This window comes from Chaetura pelagica, unplaced genomic scaffold, assembly GCF_000747805.2.
Source record: "Chaetura pelagica isolate M959 unplaced genomic scaffold, ChaPel_1.0 scaffold132, whole genome shotgun sequence".
Taxonomy (NCBI): domain Eukaryota; kingdom Metazoa; phylum Chordata; class Aves; order Apodiformes; family Apodidae; genus Chaetura; species Chaetura pelagica.
The window spans coordinates 1,973,061-1,994,399 of record NW_009952709.1 but is presented as its reverse complement, the minus strand read 5'-3'; the positions used below and the strand labels follow the sequence as shown (position 1 = coordinate 1,994,399).

At 58.2% G+C, this 21,339-nt stretch overlaps 1 protein-coding gene across 2 annotated transcripts; it reads right to left on the bottom strand.

Moving 5' to 3' along the window:
- Positions 1–245: 245 nt before the first annotated feature.
- STXBP1 (syntaxin binding protein 1) lies at positions 246–12,071 on the bottom strand. 2 transcript variants are annotated; one of them, XM_009994315.1, is made up of 18 exons: positions 12,027–12,071; positions 11,790–11,871; positions 11,008–11,084; positions 10,700–10,778; positions 10,499–10,602; positions 9,259–9,407; positions 8,777–8,861; positions 8,450–8,580; positions 7,687–7,794; positions 7,507–7,567; positions 6,884–6,949; positions 6,648–6,728; positions 6,382–6,520; positions 5,442–5,551; positions 5,212–5,313; positions 3,550–3,635; positions 2,508–2,662; positions 246–328 (listed from the first exon to the last, which is right to left on the bottom strand). In XM_009994315.1, exons 1-18 carry the CDS (start codon positions 12,069–12,071, stop codon positions 246–248), a joined length of 1,743 nt encoding a protein of 580 aa, XP_009992617.1. The 2 variants fall into 2 exon arrangements, with proteins under 2 accessions (XP_009992617.1, XP_009992616.1); XM_009994314.1 differs by lacking the exon at positions 246–328 and adding an exon at positions 1,450–1,595.
- Between the last annotated feature and the right edge of the window lie 9,268 nt (positions 12,072–21,339).

Genomic DNA, 21,339 nt, shown 5'->3' with positions numbered 1-21,339 from the left:
GTCACTCAGCAATGAGCTCCTGGGTGCTTTGACAGCTGCAGCTACAAACACATCACGACTTCTTTTTTCTTTCTTTTTTTTTCTCTTTTTTTTTTTTTTTTTGGCTGTTGTCCCCTCCCTGTGGATAAAATGAGATGGAGGGGAGGGGGGGGAAGGTGGCAGGAGGGGGTTCAACACAAGAAAGCTGGGCCAGGGCTGGGAATAGGGGGGGGATTCGGCATCGAGTCGGGGGGCGACGTTTCCTCTTAACTGCTGGTCTCCTCCTCTGTCTTGTTGAGCTTCTTCAGCGTGTCCAGCAGTTTCTGTGGGGTGAGGATGTGTGTGGACCCTGCAGGGGGCAGAGGAAAGGGAACGGTGGTGGTGGGGGACACACATCAGTGATGGTTTCAGGATGCCCTGCTGTGTCCCTGTTCCCCCATCGCCCTCCCCGCGCTGTCCCCGGTCCCACCCCGTTGAGGTGGGACCTTCTGGTGATGGCCCCAGGCTGGTGGAAATGCTTGCTAGAGGATGTAGGGCTGTGGGGGGAGGTGGTGGGGAGGGGGGAGGGGGAAAGGGACAGGACAGAAGACATGAAGGAGATGGAAGGAACTGGTCCAGGATGAAGCAGGAGCCCGGAGGTGGCCATGCAGTGGGGTGGTGGCTGGTGGGGACACTCCAGGACCTGAAAAGCCATTGGGGTGCACGGGGTGGGAGGTGCAGGCAGGGAGGGACCTTCTGCAGGTCCCCACAAGGCTCTTTTCCACATGGAGCATCCTTGGGTGAAGGGAGGAAGGAAAAGGCTCTGGGCTCCTGCTGCCCCTCGCTCGGCAGTTCCCGGCTCGGTGCTGGTGGCAGGTCCTGCTGTGTCACCTCAGCAGCTTCCCTGGCTGTGCAAGGACCAGCTCATGGCAGCAGTGGCTCAGGGGGAAGCCACAGGGGGTCTCACCAGCAAAACCACCAGCAGCCAAACCTTGGCACAGGGCTTGGGGGGGTCTGCAACGCCGAGGGCACCAAGAGCAAACCTGAGCTTTGCCACCGACTCGGGGCTCCAGCCCCATCTCACCCTGGAGCTGGAGGGTCACAGAACCACCTTGGCCATGGGGGATAAGAGGAGTAAGAGCTGGAACAACCCCTGGCACCCAATCCCTGGCCCCACTCCAGCCACAGGGAGCATCTTGGGGTGTTCCATCCCCTCTCTGCTCCTGGGATGCCTCTGCCTGGGATGCCCCCGACCTGCCGTCCCTGTACCCGGGGAGGGGGAACTCATGGCATGAAGGAGCCGGCCAGGTCTGGCCCAGAGACATGGCAGAGGGATGATGGAGAGGCACTGGATGCTTTTCCACCTGGAAGGAGGAACTGCAAGCATTTTCTTGTCGGAGAACCAAATGGAAACGAAACCCAAAAGAAGAATTCAAGAGAAGGAGGAATGGAAGAACCAAAGAAAACCCTTCGGGGTGGAAGAGTTTCTTGTTCGTTAGTGAGCTGCCTTTACTTGGTGTCTCTGGCTCACTCCATTGCTGGAGCCTGATCCTCAAATGATACCCTAGTGGAGTCCCTGAAGTCGGGGTGCCTCAGGTCCATGAGAAATTTGGTGGGAGTGAGAATGTGAGTAGAACCTGCAGGAGAACAGAGCGGGGCTCACGACTGCGCCAAGACCCCCCCCACCCCCCCCCCCCCCCCAACCCCCTGGTTTTTATTTGGGGGGAGGAAGGATGTGGCTGCACAACCAGGAACGTCGGAGGCATGTGCAAAGGGGATGGAGAGACAAGAGCTGAGACAGGTGAGAGGTGGGATGGAGCTGGGAGGTGGTGCTGGGTCTGGTGTGGGGGGGAGGAAGGACACAGCTGGTGGGTGCAGGAGGTGAGAAGAAGATTCTGCTAGTGAGAAGCCAAGGACTAGATGAGATGGTGTAGGGCTCCTGCCCAACAAGGTGTGTATCCAGCTGTTCTTCCCTGGGGGGGACTTTAGGGGACCTAGAAGCTCCTTGCCAACATCTGGAAGAGCTTCCACCATGTCCTCAATGCTCAGTGGCTCCTCTGGAAGCACAGCCAGAGCGATGAGACCCAGCACACAACACACGTCCTGTTGCAATGCGTGTGCAACAGGACTTGCAGCAGGTGTGCAACAGGTAAATGGACCTTCTACTGCACACACAGGGCACACGTGGCTGGTGTGGGCTGTTGCACACCCCTTTGTTTTGTTTTTCTCTTCCTGTCACAACCCCAAGGCCGAGTGTGCAACACGAGGGCAATGGGAGCAACTCAACCCCAATTCCCTCTCACCCTGCTCAGCTGGAATCAAATCAGACAGGGAGAGGAAAACCTGGGGATGGGTGGAGAGGGTTGCAAGTTGCTTCCTGGGGAGGGGAGACACAGGTGTGGCAGCAGGTGGCAGGAGAAGACCTTTCCATAGAGCTCCTCCTCCTGCAACCACCTGGGATTCGCGGGATGGCAGAGGGAGGGTGGGACGAGCAGCCAGAGCAGGGGGTGTGGGGTCCCCAACTCACCTCCCAGGGGTCCCCAACTCACCTATTAGCACTTCCCACTTGCCACTGGCTTGTGTCACCTCGTAGGCGCAGCGCATCTCGTTCATGCTGACCCCTCCCAGGATGAAGATGATGAGGCGGGGGCCGCTTCGGTACTCACCGGGGGCCTTGTTCTTGTGCCAGTGGCCGTAGCGGGCACTGGAGTAAGAGGAGAGGGATGAAGCATGGGCAGGAACAAACTGTGTCTTCACACCTTAACTAAATCCCACATTAATTCCAAATTGGTGCAGGGAAAGTCCAGTTTTCCAGGCGTGAACACTGCTTGCTGCGACAGGTAGGGAAACTGAGGCACGGGATGCCTGGATGGCCTTACACTGGAAGAGGAGGTTTAGGTGGGACATGAGGATGAAATCCTTCCCTGTGAGGGTGGTGAGAGCCTGGCCCAGGTTGCCCAGGGAAGCTGTGGCTGCCCCATCCCTGGCAGTGTTGAAGGGCAGGTTGGATGGGGCTTGGAGCAGCCTGGGCTGCTGGGAGGTGTCCCTGCCCATGCAGGGGGGTTGGAATGAGATGATCTTGAAGGTGTCTTTTAACTCAAACCATTCTGGGATTCTGTGACAAATGACAGCAGAGCAGCTCAGGGACCTGCTGATGGGACAGCCCCTTAGGGGTTGGAGGGATGGATGGATGGATGGATGGATGGATGGATGGATGGATGGATGGATGGATGGGTAGATGGATGGATGGATGGGTGGATAGAGGGAAGGAGGGATGGATGGATGGATGGAAGGATGGGTGGATGGATGGATGGATGGATGGATGGATGGATGGATGGATGGATGGATGGATGGATGGATGGATGGATGGATGGAAGGATGGGTGGATGGATGAATGGAGGGATGGGTGGATGGAGGGAAGGAGGGGTGGATGGATGGAAGGATGGAGGGAGGGATGGAAGGATGGAGTGATGGAGGGAAGGATGGAGGAAAAGAGGGATGGAGGGAGGGATGGAGGGATACAAGGATGGAGGGATGGAGGGATGGAGGATGGATGCTACAGGTGCTGATGTCCAGGGGAGGGGGACCCACCTGACGGCAGTGGTGCTGAAGGAGGCGGAGGAGCGGGTGGAGATGTACGGGTAGTGCTTGGTGTCCAGCTTGTCATCGATGGCATCCTGTGAGCAGAGAGCCCCAGGGGGGTCAGTGAGGAGCCAGGCACAGCCCCCAGCCCCAGAACCCCTCCTGGGGCTGCGACTGGGGGGATTGGCACAGCTGGGTCAGGATTCATTTGCAGATTTGCAACTGAATCTTAACTTCTCCTTACGTTTTGGAACAATTGGGCTGTGCTCCTGTACTAGGGTGTGCTTGGGGGGAGGAAGAGTGCAGGGGGGCTGCAACACGGGGTGAGGTTTCCCCTCAGCCTGGGGGGGTCTGTGGAGGGAGGGTAAAGTGGGGTCCAGGGCAGGATCTTCTTCTAGGAAGCTCAGGGACCTGCCCTTGCTCTCAGGGTGATCAGTGCTGGAGGGCTGATGCTGCCTGGAAGACACTGCTGAGATGCTGCAGCCTTGTGCAGTCCCTGCTGGCCCTGAGGACAGGTTTTGGGGTACCCCAGACATGAAGCCCCCCATGGAGGACTTGAACAGGCTATGGAAGAGGAAGGCAAGCACTGGTGTTACAGGGGAGCCAGGGTCCTGATTGAGGTGGCACTGACCTGCAGTGACATCCCCCTCCTCAGAATGTGACTGCAGGGTCTGCCTGAGCTGGCGGGAATGGTCCAAACTGGGGGGGCAGCCTCAGCACCTGGATCACCCCTCTGGCTCTGGGCAAACCCCAGGAGGCTGCTCTGGTTGGAGGGGGTCAGGAGGAAGGCAGTGCCTGGAGAAAATTCCTTTCTGGCTCTGCCTGGAGCTCCCACAGGGCCAGGCAGGGCTGTGCCTGCAGGCAGAGGTGACACACCATGTCTGTCCCCTGGTTCAGCTGGGACATGGGCAATGCTGTGACCAGGCCACCCAGCCATGGCACACAGTGTGGCACAAGAAGGAGCCAGGTCATGGGTGGGTTCTGTGCTGTGGGGATGCTGTGTGAGCCCAGCTGGGGCTGTGCAACCCACTTGGGGTCAGCACACACATGGGGGCCAGGAAACCCTCTGGAGCCCCCAACACAGGAAGGACAAGGCAATCTTGAAGTAAAACCAGAGGACAGCCATGATGATGCTCAGAGGGCTGGAGCAGTTCTTCTAGGAAGAAAGAGAAGGCTCCAGGGAGACCTTAGAGCACCTTCCAGTACCTGAAAGGGCTCCAGGAAAGCTGGACAGGGACTTGGGACAAGGGCAGGGAGTGATAAAACAAGGGGGAAAGGCTTTAAACTGGCAGAGGAGAGATTTAGATTGGGTGTTAGGAATAAATTCTTCCCTGTGAGGGTGGTGAGAGCCTGGCCCAGGTTGCCCAGGGAAGCTGTGGCTGCCCCATCCCTGCCAGTGTTGAAGGGCAGGTTGGATGGGGCTTGGAGCAGCCTGGGCTGCTGGGAGGTGTCCCTGCCCATGCAGGGGGGTTGGGACTGGGTGATCTTTAAGGTCCCTTCCAACCCAAACCAATCTGTGACCCTATGAAAACACCCCAACCTTGTTTTGCCCGCGGGCAGTGAGCAGCCCGGAGGACACACGCCAGGGAGAGATGGCAGGGTTTGGGCTGGGAGCACCCAACTCCCTGCAAGTCCCTGTTCTGTCCCCTGTCCCTGCCCTTGCTGTCTCACCTCCATGATGTCCTTAATCACGGGTGTCCACCGGGAGAGCTGGTAGGTCTGCTCACTGATCCGCTCCTTCCGCTCCGGCTTGCTCCGGCGCCGCAGGGTGGACTGGGCAGGGAGGGCAGAAGGACACCCTGAGACACAGGGGCTGGGACCAGGAGGGTCTGGGGGGCACCTCGGGGGGTACACAGTGCCCCCACGGGCCAAGGAGGGCTGCGGGGGAGGTGGAGACTCACGTCTGTGATGATGGGCACCCCAAGGTGGGCCATGTTGGTGATGATCTCGCTGTCCTCGGCTGGGATCTGGGCGTGCTGGATCAGCTTGTTCAGGTTCTCCTCAGTGATCCCTGGAAACACAACGGGGGGGATGGTGCCCTCGTGAGAAAAGCCTCCTGGTGGGGACATAGCCCCTGCATCCTCACCTAAGGATACCCCCTTGCTGGTGGCTGGGGAGACAGGGCTGAGCTTTCCTACCTGGCTGATCTTGGCTGCACCCTGAGCTGTTGGCCACCCAGAGCTGCCTGCATGTCCTGCCCAGCCCTCCCCCTGCACCCTGAGCTGTTGGCCACCCAGAGCTGCCTGCATGTCCTGCCCAGCCCTCCCCCTCACCGTTCTTCAGGAAGATGTAGAGCAAGATGATGCGGATCTTGTCATAGGTACTGACGTTCCCATCCAGCAGGATGGGGACGATGGCCCTCATGGGGTCCTTGATCTTCTCACCTTCAGCATCAGTGCCCATGGCCAAGTCCTGCAGAGAACACAGGTGCTCATCACCCCACGGCTCAGTGCTGAGCTGTTGGGAGGGAGTTGCCAGCCCTGGTGGTCCTTATGGGAGTGTTGGGGGGGGAAGGATGGGGGGCTGAGGGAGCTGGTACCTGTTCAACTCTGCAGAGCTTGTCCACCGTGCCCTGGTAGTGCTTCATGCAGTCCTCAGCCAGGTGCAGGTGGGTGGAGTACTGGGGAGACACAAGCAGTGCAGTCACCACGGTGGTGCTGGCAGCAGCTGAAGGTGCCTGGCCACCCAGAGCTGCCTGCATGTCCTGCCCAGCCCTGCCCCTGCACCCTGAGCTGTTGGCCACCCAGAGCTGCCTGCATGTCCTGCCCAGCCCTCCCCCTGCACCCTGAGCTGTTGGCCACCCAGAGCTGCCTGCATGTCCTGCCCAGCCCTCCCCCTCACCGTTCTTCAGGAAGATGTAGAGCAAGATGATGCGGATCTTGTCATAGGTACTGACGTTCCCATCCAGCAGGATGGGGACGATGGCCCTCATGGGGTCCTTGATCTTCTCACCTTCAGCATCAGTGCCCATGGCCAAGTCCTGCAGAGAACACAGGTGCTCATCACCCCACGGCTCAGTGCTGAGCTGTTGGGAGGGAGTTGCCAGCCCTGGTGGTCCTTAAGGGAGTGTTGGGGGGGGAAGGATGGGGGGCTGAGGGAGCTGGTACCTGTTCAACTCTGCAGAGCTTGTCCACCGTGCCCTGGTAGTGCTTCATGCAGTCCTCAGCCAGGTGCAGGTGGGTGGAGTACTGGGGAGACACAAGCAGTGCAGTCACCACGGTGGTGCTGGCAGCAGCTGAAGGTGCCCACAGCTGGGGAACCTCCAGGGGGGGCTGCCCTGGCCCCCTGCCTGGGTGGGCTCAGCACCAGCTGCCCTGCAGACATCTCCCCCCTCCCCACATACCTTGCTGAGCTCCTTCTGGTACTGAGGCATCTTCTTCAGCATCTGGGACAGGTCCCTCATGGTGGTCTGCGAGGGAAGGGGACGTGGTCACTCACGCTCAGGGACCAGGAGCACGGAGGAGATGACCCTGCCAAGGGACTTCTGTCCCCACATGAGCCCCTCATGGGGGTCTGGTGTGGCATTGCTGGGGCTGGGTGAGGGTCTGCAGCTCTTCAAGCTGGAGTGCAGGAGGCAGAAATCTCCCCCCGTGGTCCTCTTCCTCCAGAACCCCCCCCGTGCACTTGGCTGAGATGGTGCCTTCAGCTTCTGGCCACTTCTACATCCTATTTCCACTGGGGTGCCCTCACTGCCACCAACTTGGGGTCTTGGGAAGGAAACTGGCCAGAGGTGGCTGCTGTGGCACAGGCAGGGACCCCACCCTGGGGGCAAACCCACCCCCAGGCAGTGCCCTCCCAAGGCCCCCTGTTTCTCCAGCCCAGGGCACAGGACCAACACTCCACAGTCTCCTCTCCCCATCAGGGACCTGAGCACCCTCAGCCCTTTGCAGAGGGTTTCCCCAGGAGACTCCCACCACGTGCCAGCCCTGGGCTGAGCCCCCACAAGGTGCCCATCCTCCAGGTCACCTTATCACCCGTGTTCATCCTCTTGCTTGAAGAAAACTCCTTCAGGGACCGGGTCACCTCCCTGGGGACAGGAGGAGGGCAGAGCTGTCAGCGGGGAGGGGACCCCAAAAGCAGGCTTGGTGGCAGTGCCAAGCCAGCATCCCCCCCCCAAGCTGGCAGGCTGCCCACAGGGACACTCACTGGGACACCTCGGCGATGTGTTTGTGGCGCAAGGTGACCCACAGGTCGTCGTCCTCATCCAGGAGAACCTCCTTAATCCGGGCTTCCCCGATGCCGCTCGTCTCGTACCTGGGAAAGGGGGCAGGGAGCACCGTGCTCAGGGACAGGGCTTTGGGGGGCACGTGCTCCCCTCACTGCTGGGGAAATGAGGGGACACGGGAGCTCTTCTTGGCCCTTATTTATCAGAAAAGCTGGGGAGGGATTTTTTACATGATGGGATAAGGGGGGAACAGTTTTAAGGTGAAAGAGGGAAGATTCAGATGAGATATTTGGAAGAAATTCTTTAGTGTGAGGGTGGTGAGAGCCTGGCCCAGGGTGCCCAGGGAAGCTGTGGCTGCCCCATCCCTGGCAGTGTTGAAGGGCAGGTTGGATGGGGCTTGGAGCAGCCTGGGCTGGTGGGAGGTGTCCCTGCCCATGCAGGGTTGGATCTGGATGACCTTGAAGGTCCCTTCCAGCCCAAACCATTCTGCTGTTCTGTGATCTCAGGCTGGTTTCCTATCTTTCCTTCTCATACCCCATCAGCTGCTAAATGGTGGGAAGGAATAAAAGGCTGAGAGCTACAAAAGCCCCTTTCACATCAATCCTGCCCATCACACCTGCCATCGGTTCGTCCCAAATGGTTATTTGGGATGGATGGAGGGAGGGATGGAGGGGTGGATGGAGGGATGCTGAAGCTTCATGGCTGAGCTTCCTGCTCAAGGGCTGGATTCATGGGAAGACTCACTTGTAGACATCATTCTCGATGGGCAGCAGGTCGTAGCTCATGGCCTGGAAGGTCAGCTCGTGCAGCACTGGGGAGGCAGGGTCGAAGCCCCTGTCCAGGATCAGGAGCTGGGAACGAGCCTTGTCCGGACCCTGCAGGACAGGGGCAACTGTCAGCAGTGGGGCTGGGGGCTCCTCCAGCCCCACAGGTGGTCAGGAGGAGTTAGGGATATTTTGGGGTCTCAATTCAGGCTCTGCACTGCAGCGTGGCAGAGTTCAAGTGGGACTTTAGGAGCGAAGCAGCCCCCAAGTGTCCCCCCCTGGGGCTGGAGGCACCTGCCCTGCTCACCTCACCCATGGTGGGGTCGTCAGCCTTGTAGGCATCCAGCTTGTCCTGGATGAGCTGTGCCAACATGGCATTGTCCTTGTAATCCCTGGAGGAGACATGAAGAGAGGTCAGCATGGGATGGGGAGGAGCTGCTGGCTTCCCTCTGCAACATCCCTTGGCTCACAGGAGAGGAGGGACCTGAGCAGGTTTTGCTGCCCCTTTCTCCTTGGGGTGCTCTGCCTTGCCTTGGCCATGAGGTGCTACATGAGGTGCTCACCTACATGAGGTGCTACTTGGATTTTAGGCTCCCACCCCCCACTCTCCAGACCAAATTCAAGTCTGTTTTTCACACTCCCCACGGAGCTCTGTCCATCCCAACATCTCCTCCATCCCCACATCCTCACCAGACACAGCCCAGTCTCATCTGTGCCCTGTGCTTGGCATGGCCCCAGCTCCACTGTGCTGGGTGGGCCCCTGGGGGGTGGTCCCAGTGCTGCCCTTACCCGCGGTACCGCACGGCTGGGTACTCCTTCAGGGTGGCACACAGCGTGGCAATCTGCTCCGCCAGGCGCTCCAGGATCGGGTTCTTCATCTGGGCCTTGTGGGGGCTGTAAAAGCTTTGGAAGGAGTCGGCTGAATCCAGGGAGTAAACCTGGGAGGTGCAGAGGGAGGGAGGTTAGAGGGGATGCACAGCGGGGCCCCACGGGTGGGTTTGGAAACCAGATCCAAGCCCAGATGAAGGTCCCCAGCTGGGCCTGGGAAGCTGGAGCTTTGGTGGCATCTTGGGTGTTGGTGGCATCTTGGGTGTTGGTGGCACCTTGGGCATTGGTGGCACCTTGGGCGTTGGTGGCACCTTGGGCTTTGGTGGCACCTTGGGCGTTGGTGGCATCTTGGGCTTTGGTGGCACCTTGGGCTTTGGTGGCACCTTGGGCTTTGGTGGCACCTTGGGCTTTGGTGGCACCTTGGGCTTTGGTGGCACCTTGGGCTTTGGTGGCACCTTGGGCTTTGGTGGCACCTTGGGCTTTGGTGGCACCTTGGGCTTTGGTGGCACCTTGGGCTTTGGTGGCACCTTGGGCGTTGGTGGCACCTTGGGCTTTGGTACCAGTTCTGGACCCTGATGCCTTCCCCATCTCCAGCTCTGCAGCGCAGTCCCTACCCCTGTGTATCCCCCTGGCATGAGCAGAGGAGGCAGAAGACCCTCTGCCCACAGCAGCCACATGTTCCCAGGCAGGGAACCAGAGACCTGGGGAAAAGTGGGAACACGCTGCTCCCAGGCTGTGCCCCTGGTGAAGACCAGAAGCCACTTTCCCTGCACGTGGAGATGCCAAGAGCTCATCTTCAACCTGTTTTCCTCCCCAGAAATGCTGCAGCTTGAAGGTTTACTGGTGCCAAGCTGGTCAGGCACTACCTGTCCCACCCTGTTCCACTCATCCCCACATCTCCAGCAGGGGCAAGATGGCCTGGGGCTGGTTCCCAGTGCCCTGCTGGGTGGGCACAGGGCTGGCCAGTGTGGCTGCCAGCACAGGGCCAAGGCCCTGAGCCTTGGTCCATCCCCCATGGCAGATCAGCCCTGAGATGTAATTGAAGGAGGCAGGGAGGAAGAGCTGAGCAGGGGGAGAGGAGCCAACAGGGCTGTGAGGCTGTTACACAAACCCTGATGTGCTGGGGAAGGATCCTGAGCATCCCCCAGCACCCCCATCCCACGGGCCACCCTGGTGGGGATGGTCCCCAGCTCAGCCTCACCTGGGACTCGGAGGGGAGGAAGGCAATGTTGATCTCTGTCAGGGTTTTGATGACCTTGGCAGCACGGGATTTCACCAGCTCATTGAAGAGGGCGTCAGGGCAGGCTGCAAGGGAGGAGGAGGAGGAGGGTAGCACCCAGCACCCCTCCATCCTGCCCCACGTCTCAGTGACAAGGACTTTCCCTCCCCTCCGGGTACTCACAGTCAGTGAAGAAGACGTGGGCAGCTCGGTACTTGGAGGTGGGGGGATCCTTGAAGTCATTGATGAGGGAGTGGATGGACTGCAAGAGAGAAGAGACCAGCTGGGCTGGGCACTGAGGGCACCTCAGCAGGGTCACCCCACGTCCTCCCTCCTGGCAAGGGGGGCAAGCTCTGGTCTGCCCCAAAGCAGCACAGCTGGCCTCACTGGAGCCCAGATGCTTCCCACGGGCATGGCTGCCCATCCCAGTGTGGGAACCCCCTGCACCTCCCCCCAAGCCAAGGGCTGTGCCCCGTGCCCCAGGGACTCACCTTCTCGGAGGGGGTGATGAGATAAACGGCCTCCAGGCTGGGCAGGGGCTCCCGGCGCTTGTTGATGTCCTCCACAACTGGGGGCACAAAAACAGGGGCTGTGACAGGGACAGGTGGGGGTGGAGGGCAGGGCACTGGGCTAGGTGGGGTTGTTGGACCCACCACAGCAGCACAGCACCAGCCCTGCCAAGCCCTCTGTCTCCACAACGTCCCCAGCCACCAGCCTCTGTCCCACCCCAGAGCTAAGGCAGGGGGTGTCCCCAGCCTGTCCCAACCCTTGCACCCAGGGGTGCCTGGCAAGGTCCCAGGGTGGATTTCCCTGCATGTTCCCCTGCTGCTGGTGCCTCAGTTTATTCTCACATCCCCCCACTGCAGGGGACATCCCAGGGGTGATGCTCTGCTGGTGCCCGGGCTGGGACAAACCCCCACCACCCCAAACACCTCCCGATGCACAGCCTGGATTTTCCTCCTCCTTTCTGAGGGCTGCAGGGAACTGTTTATAAGGGCTGCCATGAAATAACACCTGGTCTCCTCCTTGGACTGAGATACTGCCAGGAGACAAGGTGCTGGGGCTTCTCCAGCCCCAGCAGGCACAGAGGGAGGCTGTGAGGCATCAAGCCTGGCACTGAGACGCTTCTCCACGAGCAGTGGGTGGTAGCAGGTCTCCATCCCTCATGGGATGGGGATGAGTGGGAGCCATGCCAGCCTGGAGCTGCCTTTGAAAGCCCCCTGGTACAAAAGGGAGGTTGTGAGGTCTGCAAGGGCCAGCTGGGGTCACTCACTTGTGATGCCCTCCGTCATGATGTCGGTCATCTTGCAGCAGGAGGAGAGCATGCGCATGCTGAGCTGGTCCACCACCAGCACCTGGGGAGAGGGGCTGTGAGCTGGGGGGCAGCCAGGGAACTGCCCTTTCCCAACCCCTTCCCCACGCCTGGGGGGGGATTTGCGACCCCCTCCCCCTGCTTCCTCCTCCCCACCCTCCTCCTCTCCTGCCCCTGCCCCCCAGGTTTGGTGCTCACCTTCCACTCACCCTTCTTCTTCACCTTCCGGATCACATCGTGCATAATCTCTGCAAGACAGGGAGCACAGGGAAGGGGGAGGGTGGTGAGGACCCCAAGACCCCCCCCTGCAGCACCCCAGGGCACTGAACCCCCCCACCTATGCACAGGCCCCCAGTCCTGCTCCCCCAGTGCCCCTCCTGGGGATATGGGGGGTGTTTTGGGGTACCCAGGGAGGGGGGTCACCTCCCAGCCCCACTTTTCTCCCACGTTTGGCACTAACAGATGGAGCCCAGGCTGGTGGGGAGCCATGGAGGGTCTGTGGGGGGGGGTCCTTGGGGGCCAACCTAGACATCTCAGCCCTAATCCCAAGTGCCAGGAAAACAACAACAGCTTAAGAGCTCCTTTTAGAAACAAGAATCAAGCTGCCTGAGCCTGCTCCTTGTAATCCCCCACAATCCCATTTGGCTTATGCAACCGGCAGGGATGGCAGTGCCAGCCCGTCCCCTCTGCAGGGCTGGGGACACCCCCTGCCCACAGCCCTGGGCACACACACACTCCACTCCTGCCCTGGGTCAGCCTGCAGGCTGCCCCCCGTGGGGTGCAGCTTGGGGTGGCCCCAGCAATTGGATGGGGATGTGGTTTTAGAGCCCCCCCTTGTCCCCCAGGACCAGCCCTGCTCCCGTCCTGCTGCAGGGCTGGGCTGCAGCCAGGCACAGCTCCTCCCCAGTGCCATGTCCTCTCCTGCCTTCACCATGGGTCAGAGCAGGCTGCAAAGCTAAGCAGCCTCCAGGTCTGCTCTCCAGAGCCAGCTCAGAGCCTGGGCAGGGTCAGGAAAGAGGCAGATCCATGGAGCATCCTCCAAGGAGGCTCCAGGGCCCTGAGGGTATGAGCCAAGTAAAAGCTTGAGATGATTGTCTCCTGTTTGGAAGAGACACAGCCATGACCTGCACCTTCCAGGTGTCCTCACAGACATGATTAAACCCCTGGGTTATGGACAAGTGGTTTGTTAGCACTTGGGTGGAGCAAGAGGGGGTGGCCAAGGCTGGCATGGAAAGGCAACATCCTACCAGAAGGGAAGGCAGCAGAGAGGAGCTATCTAGGATGAGCAATGCCATCCTTGAGCCAATGCCACATTCAGCTATAGGGTCAGGAAGAGAATCCCAGGGGAAGTGGCAGCTCCTGTGTTGCCTGAGGTCCAGCCAAGCCTGGATGCCTCCCAGGAAGTGATGCTCTCACATCCTCACATTAGCAGGTCAGCTGTTGCCAGCTGTGTCCCCAAATGGTCTGGCCAGCAGAGCTTTTGGCCTCTAACATCAGGCTGTGATGCTCACAGTCAAGCTTTTCATCTTGGAGACAAACCAGGTTTCAGGGGAAAAAGATGCTTATGCATATCTCATCCAGCACCTTCAACACTTGGCTCTTCTGGACCCACCACATTGTACCTACTTCCTTCAGACTGGAAGGATTTTAATTACAATTTCTACCAAGAATAGACAATAAGCTCTGGGTTTATCCTCCAATGTAGAGACAACACCAGTGCCTGTGGACAAGGAAGCACATCTCACCCATAAACTGAGGAACTCCAGTGCTCTTCAGTAACATGGTCCTAAAAGTGCCACCATGCAGACAACATGCTTGAGAGCAACCACGTCCCCCCACCCACCACTTGCTGCCAGGCTTGTTCTCGGGGTGACACGTGGCATGAAAGTGACCCACTGCATTGTCTGCAAGCAGGGCCAGAAGCTGGTGACACGGTGGCCTAGTAGGACTCAAGCCCATCCATCCCTCCAAGAGGCTTAGCCCACGTTATTTATACAGAGCTGGCCAGGCTGCCTTTCTCCAAACCTGCCTTCCCTGGCTTGCTCATGGCAAAAGCAACCAGCCCCATGTCTCCAACTGCTTTGGGGGAAGAGGGACCAACCCTGACATTGCTTGTGCCCACACCAACAAAGCTGTGCCCAAGTGCAGCCTGTGCTGAGACACACTCATTTTGAGATGCCCCAAGCACCCCAAGAATGGGATGGGATGCCTGTTCTGTCCTGGCCACCATGGCATCCTAGAGCACTAGGACACCTGAGGGATGCTGCAGCCAGGGGGTATTTCTGCTGTAGGGCTGACCCAAGCCTGGCCTGTGCCAACAGCAATGGCCAAGCCCTTCCCTCCTGGAGCAAGGCAGGAGGTCAAATCCCTGCTGCTCAGGAATACTCTTCTGTTGCCACAAGCCAGGACCTCCCAGGCTGCACATGACATGGGAAGAGAAGATGGAGTTGCCACAAGCATGGGCAACAGGCTGTAGGAATTGCCTACAGTCCTACAGGAGACAGGTGGTCCTGACCACAGGCTTCTCCCTGGCCCAGGCAGGGCTCAGCCCTTTCACTCTCCTCACACCCCTTCCATTTGGGATCCAAAATCCCAGAGCAGCTCTGGAGAGCTGGATCCCAGAGATCCATGCTGAGCTCTGCCCAAGACCCACTTCTCTTCAAAAGCTGTCCTACTGCATCTCCAAGAGGAACACATCTGGCTTGGGCTTGGCTTGGCAACTGCTTTTTTGCTGGTTCATTAACTAATTGCTTAAGACAGTGTGAGTGTTACACAGACACAACCAGGTTTGGATGTAGTGGAGCACGTTATCTACCTCCAAACATCCTGAGTGGGGGATCTCCAGGTGCCAGGGTACCAACCCCAAGGAGTACCCAATAAAATGAGCTTTGTGGATCAGAGGATGGCAGGGAGGCCACCAGCCCCACTCAGGACACAGAGAGGAGGAGGCAGGACTCATTTAGAGGAGGCAAAGCCCAGCTGATGTCCTTCAGTGTGGCTAAGAGCCACCTCAGGGATGATGAGTCTGGAAACCACTGTGTCCATAAACCAAGCAAATTGCAAACATCTACCTCCAGCAGTTCACGTCGTGAACACCTGGATTATTTCTGGTGCTCACCTGGAAGACCTCAGCCTTTCTGAAGAACACATTCCTCACACAGGAACCTGCAGCCCAGGTGCTGCCCAGCTGCCACAAGTCCTGCATGGGCAGAACAACCAGGCTCAGCCTCACCCTTTCCTCTCCAACCCTGGATGAGGTGAACTTCTCTATTCTCACATCCAGAGCACCAGGGCACATCTCCCTCAGTGCTGCAGGGGAAACCTGCCACGTGTGGAAGCCACACCAAGCAGTATTTGCCTTGCTGTTGGGGCTCCAGCTTCAAGGATTAGTCACAGTAATCACAGTAACCCATGATTAACTCCTCCTTCTCCTCTCTGCACTGCTCTTGTGAAGGATGATGTACATATTTGTACCTTCCAGACAAAACCAAGGGCTATCAGCACAGCCTGGAGAGAAGGACAGAGACCAGGAGATCTTGAGCTCCTCAGAAATTCTGTGACACACCTGAAAGGAAACCCATGATCCTGCCCACAAATCACTCTCATTGACTGCACTGGAGACATGGGGTAAAATCCACAAGGGTTTTCACTGTGGGATTGCTCCTGCCATAGTTTCCTCAGGTCTGGGAAGGTCTGGAAGGATCTGGGAGTTGAGCAGAGCTTCTTCCTCTGGGTAGAGGCAGTGGGCCATAGGCCACATTGGGTCCCTTTTGAAGGCATCATCCTTCCCTAACGTTTGTCCTCTTCCACCCAGTTTCCATCCCCAGGGAAGATGCTGAACCCAGCTGTGGGTGCTGTCAGTGTAGCCAATGTTGGTGATGCTTCAGTGCCAGGAGAACCCAGAGCTTTCCTGCAGCAGGATGGCACACATGGGGTGCCCCACCACCCAAGAGGGGAGGTGACCCTCTCCCAGGGCAAGTCACTCTCTGCTCCATGTGTGGCCATGACTTTTTGAGCTGGTTCCTTCTCTGCCTTGAACCAAGAGGGAGCAAAACAGCAAGAAATTTGGGCTCTTCAGGTTTGGCTCAGTGGGGATCCAGGCTGGTCTGGTCCCCATGCCCACATGGATGCTGGGGATGGGATGGAGGGCAGCTGATGTGCAGCTGAACTGGTCCAACTCCGAGTGGTCTTTGCTGCTCTCTTAGTGACACGATGTCAAACCCTCTGATGGGCTCCAGAAATGACCCCACCCAACACTCAGGTGCTTGTGTGTGTTGATGGGCAACTTGGAAGGCCACGAATGCACCTTCAGCCTGATCTATTTCTGCACTCTCCAAAACACTGCAGCCAAATTCCTTCCCACACCATCAGTTGGTGGACACAGCATCTGCTTCTCAGCATGAAACTAAAACCCATGTGACAGTGACTCTCTTTTTAAATGTGTTGATTTTGTGGGAAGAAGGAGGGAATCTCTCCCAGGACACTTTGCCCGCCGGGAGCAAGCAAGGACTCCAACTGCCTGCTGCTCAGGAATACTCTTCTGTTGCCACAAGCCAGGACCTCCCAGGCTGCACATGACATGGGAAGAGAAGATGGAGTTGCCACAAGCATGGGCAACAGGCTGTAGGAATTGCCTACAGTCCTACAGGAGACAGGTGGTCCTGACCACAGGCTTCTCCCTGGCCCAGGCAGGGCTCAGCCCTTTCACTCTCCTCACACCCCTTCCATTTGGGATCCAAAATCCCAGAGCAGCTCTGGAGAGCTGGATCCCAGAGATCCATGCTGAGCTCTGCCCAAGACCCACTTCTCTTCAAAAGCTGTCCTACTGCATCTCCAAGAGGAACACATCTGGCTTGGGCTTGGCTTGGCAACTGCTTTTTTGCTGGTTCATTAACTAATTGCTTAAGACAGTGTGAGTGTTACACAGACACAACCAGGTTTGGATGTAGTGGAGCACGTTATCTACCTCCAAACATCCTGAGTGGGGGATCTCCAGGTGCCAGGGTACCAACCCCAAGGAGTACCCAATAAAATAAGCTTTGTGGATCAGAGGATGGCAGGGAGGCCACCAGCCCCACTCAGGACACAGAGAGGAGGAGGCAGGACTCATTTAGAGGAGGCAAAGCCCAGCTGATGTCCTTCAGTGTGGCTAAGAGCCACCTCAGGGATGATGAGTCTGGAAACCACTGTGTCCATAAACCAAGCAAATTGCAAACATCTACCTCCAGCAGTTCACGTCGTGAACACCTGGATTATTTCTGGTGCTCACCTGGAAGACCTCAGCCTTTCTGAAGAACACATTCCTCACACAGGAACCTGCAGCCCAGGTGCTGCCCAGCTGCCACAAGTCCTGCAGTGAACACCTGGATTATTTCTGGTGCTCACCTGGAAGACCTCAGCCTTTCTGAAGAACACATTCCTCACACAGGAACCTGCAGCCCAGGTGCTGCCCAGCTGCCACAAGTCCTGCATGAGCAGAACAACCAGGCTCAGCCTCACCCTTTCCTCTCCAACCCTGGATGAGGTGAACTTCTCTGTTCTCACATCCAGAGCACCAGGGCACATCTCCCTCAGTGCTGCAGGGGAAACCTGCCACGTGTGGAAGCCACACCAAGCAGTATTTGCCTTGCTGTTGGGGCTCCAGCTTCAAGGATTAGTCACAGTAATCACAGTAACCCATGATTAACTCCTCCTTCTCCTCTCTGCACTGCTCTTGTGAAGGATGATGTACATATTTGTACCTTCCAGACAAAACCAAGGGCTATCAGCACAGCCTGGAGAGAAGGACAGAGACCAGGAGATCTTGAGCTCCTCAGAAATTCTGTGACACACCTGAAAGGAAACCCATGATCCTGCCCACAAATCACTCTCATTGACTGCACTGGAGACATGGGGTAAAATCCACAAGGGTTTTCACTGTGGGATTGCTCCTGCCATAGTTTCCTCAGGTCTGGGAAGGTCTGGAAGGATCTGGGAGTTGAGCAGAGCTTCTTCCTCTGGGTAGAGGCAGTGGGCCATAGGCCACATTGGGTCCCTTTTGAAGGCATCATCCTTCCCTAACGTTTGTCCTCTTCCACCCAGTTTCCATCCCCAGGGAAGATGCTGAACCCAGCTGTGGGTGCTGTCAGTGTAGCCAATGTTGGTGATGCTTCAGTGCCAGGAGAACCCAGAGCTTTCCTGCAGCAGGATGGCACACATGGGGTGCCCCACCACCCAAGAGGGGAGGTGACCCTCTCCCAGGGCAAGTCACTCTCTGCTCCATGTGTGGCCATGACTTTTTGAGCTGGTTCCTTCTCTGCCTTGAACCAAGAGGGAGCAAAACAGCAAGAAATTTGGGCTCTTCAGGTTTGGCTCAGTGGGGATCCAGGCTGGTCTGGTCCCCATGCCCACATGGATGCTGGGGATGGGATGGAGGGCAGCTGATGTGCAGCTGAACTGGTCCAACTCCGAGTGGTCTTTGCTGCTCTCTTAGTGACACGATGTCAAACCCTCTGATGGGCTCCAGAAATGACCCCACCCAACACTCAGGTGCTTGTGTGTGTTGATGGGCAACTTGGAAGGCCACGAATGCACCTTCAGCCTGATCTATTTCTGCACTCTCCAAAACACTGCAGCCAAATTCCTTCCCACACCATCAGTTGGTGGACACAGCATCTGCTTCTCAGCATGAAACTAAAACCCATGTGACAGTGACTCTCTTTTTAAATGTGTTGATTTTGTGGGAAGAAGGAGGGAATCTCTCCCAGGACACTTTTCCTGAGAGGTAAAAGGGAATTAGAACCAGACCTGGCTTTTCTTTTAATTTTTTTTAGGAGGTGAAGAGTCTAAATCCTCTACATTGGTGGCTTTTTCAATCTTCCTGCACAGGCAGACACCAGTGGGTGGATGTAGAGCTGCCAAAGTCAGGTTTGTCATTCTTGGTGACCTTCCATAGTCGCATACGGGCAAGTACTTCTCCTGGTGGAGGCTGCAGTTCAGAGACTGAAATTGCTCTGCACTGTGTGGGAAGAAGAGCCCTGAATTTTGCATCTATTTTTTCAAGCTTCTCCAATTCTGAGCTGACACTGGAGGCGAGACAGACCCTGGTGACAGGACTGACTGCCCCAGCAGAGGTTCTGCCAAGCTCCTCTACCCACACGTTGGGCAGGTGGCACCGTGCTGCCCTTGGGACCCCCTGGAGTTGGGGATCAGGAGGGTGGGCTGCCCAGGAAGCCACTGGCTTTAGGGTCTGCTCCCACCCACAGGGGACAGGGAGCAGAGACCCTCTCTTCCTCACCCACCCTCTTCACCAGCACGCTGAGATCACAGCAGGGCTGGAGGCTCTTCCTCCCCTGCAGTTAGAAGGACACGATGGGCATCCCTGCCATGGTCCCACCAGGACCAGGAGCCACTTCTAGCTCCCTTTGCTGCCTCTTCCCTCTCTGCTTGGCAGGACCCATGCCAGCCCTGGCTCTGGAGCAGCACACAAACCTCATACCCTGATCCCTGAGATGGGCTTGGAGCATCCTCAAAGCCCCACCCTGTGTGCCCCCAGCAAAGGGGTGGTGGGAGCTGTGAGATGCCCCAGCACCCTGGGTGACTCTGCAGCAGGTGCCCAGGGCCTGTGGCTGTGCCCCAAGGCTGGCAGCCCTGCCCATGTCACCTCCCTTGTCCCTGAAGGTGCAGAACAACACAGGTGTGAGCCTGGGCCCCTGAGTCATCACATCCCAGCGTGGGCCAGGCAGAGGTGGATCCTGGAGAGGCACAGATGGGGACAATGGGTGACAGGGCACTGCAGTGAGTGCTGTACGTGGGTGCCCATCAGACCTTGTCCAGGTGGGATATAATGGTGGGGCTCCTGGGAGTGGCTCTGGTAGGGCCCAGGCACAGGTCAGCTCTGTGGAGGCTGCAGAGGTGAGGATGCTCCATGGGAGGATCACCTGGTGTCCCAGGAGAAAGGTGTTCTCCTGCTGTCTCTGGAAGGGAGTAGGGTGCTCCTTTATCCCAGGGCTGCTCTGCTTCTCCCATCAGGCCATGACAGTGATGTGAGCAAAAAGAAGCCCTCGGGGAGGTTCCTCTCCTCTTGCAGGTGAAGGAGTCCCGGGTTTTCAGATCCAGCACAGGTGTCACCTCCCTGAGCTACGTGTCTTGCCCCAGCCCCCCGTGGTGGCAGGCACTGAGCAGGTGTCACCCCTGCAGCACATCTTGTCCTGCTTCACTGGTGATGGTTTGGTGAAGTAAATCCAGCCTCTTCCTCCTCCTCCTCTCCACTGCAGGGTGCTGCAGGAGAGCAAGGACCAGGCTGGGCAGGGGGAGCTGGGGGCAAGCTGCCCTGGGAAGATGCAAGGAGGTCCTGGGGCAAGAGAGGGTGGTGGGAATGTCCACATGGTTGGGGGTTAGATGAAGATTTGGTGATGGGTGTCCTGAGAGGTGGGAGCAGCTCCTAGGCCTGGGTGAGGTTTTCCTAACCAGCACCAGAGCAAAAACCGACTGGTTCTCCCGTGAGGATCCCTGGGGAGGAGGCCACGGAGGGAGCAGAAGACACAAAGAAGACCTGGTCTTTGGGAATCACCTCTGGGGCTGAGCACACTGAGCTGGGCCAGATGAGATCCATCCCCTGAGGGATGCAGCCCTGGCTGCTGGGTACCGGGGGGTGCAGGGACAGCCCCCCCAGCACGCACCCCACGGCTCCGGGGGGGGTGGGACACACAATCTGCTTCTGCCCATCTCCTCACCCACCTCGTGTCCCCCTGCCCACCTCTCCGGGGGCCTCCAAACCCCCTCCTATTATGGCACCAGCTGGTCAGAAGAATAATCCGTGTCTGGAGGGAAGCCAGGGCAGAATGCAGCTCTGGAGGGGGGGGGGGGCTGGCAGAGCCAGCATCTGCCTTCCTGCCTCCCTCCCCTCCTCGGGAGGGAGCCCAGGGGAGATGCCCTGCCCTGGGGACAGCCCCCAGGCTTTGGATCTCTTGTCCCTTATGTCTTCTTCTCCTGCAGGTCACCCCTGGCGCAGTGAGGGAGGGCAGGGGGATAGGAAAGGGGGAGGTCTGCTCCAGCAGCAAACAGCACCTCCAAGCAGGAGCTTGAGAAGGCCAAGGCAGCCCGAGGAGAACCTCGAGCCCCCGTGGGAAGGGCTGGGACCCCTCAGGGTGCTCCCCAGAGGGCCTGGCCCCCTCACTCCTCTGCAGCATTTTCCCTGCACAAACCCTGCTCCCAGCCCCCCACGCCCCCCTGCCAGCCCCCATGCCCAGATACCCCTTAGCATCTTCATGCCTGCAATGCTCTTTTGTTTTTTTAATCTCAGGGCAAACCAGAGTGAGGTTTTTGGGTTGTTTTTTCCCCAAAGCCAAGGGCTGAGCCAGGTCTCTGCAATGCTGCCTGGAACCCCTGTGTGTTCCTGTGCTCTCTCCCAGCCTATCTCAGCACCCAATGAATGAAAAAGGAAGGGACACGCAGTGATGCTGGTCTGTCCCCTCCCCTAGTGAGGGCACAGGATGGGGCCCTGCCTGGGGGGGTACATGGCAGCTTGTCC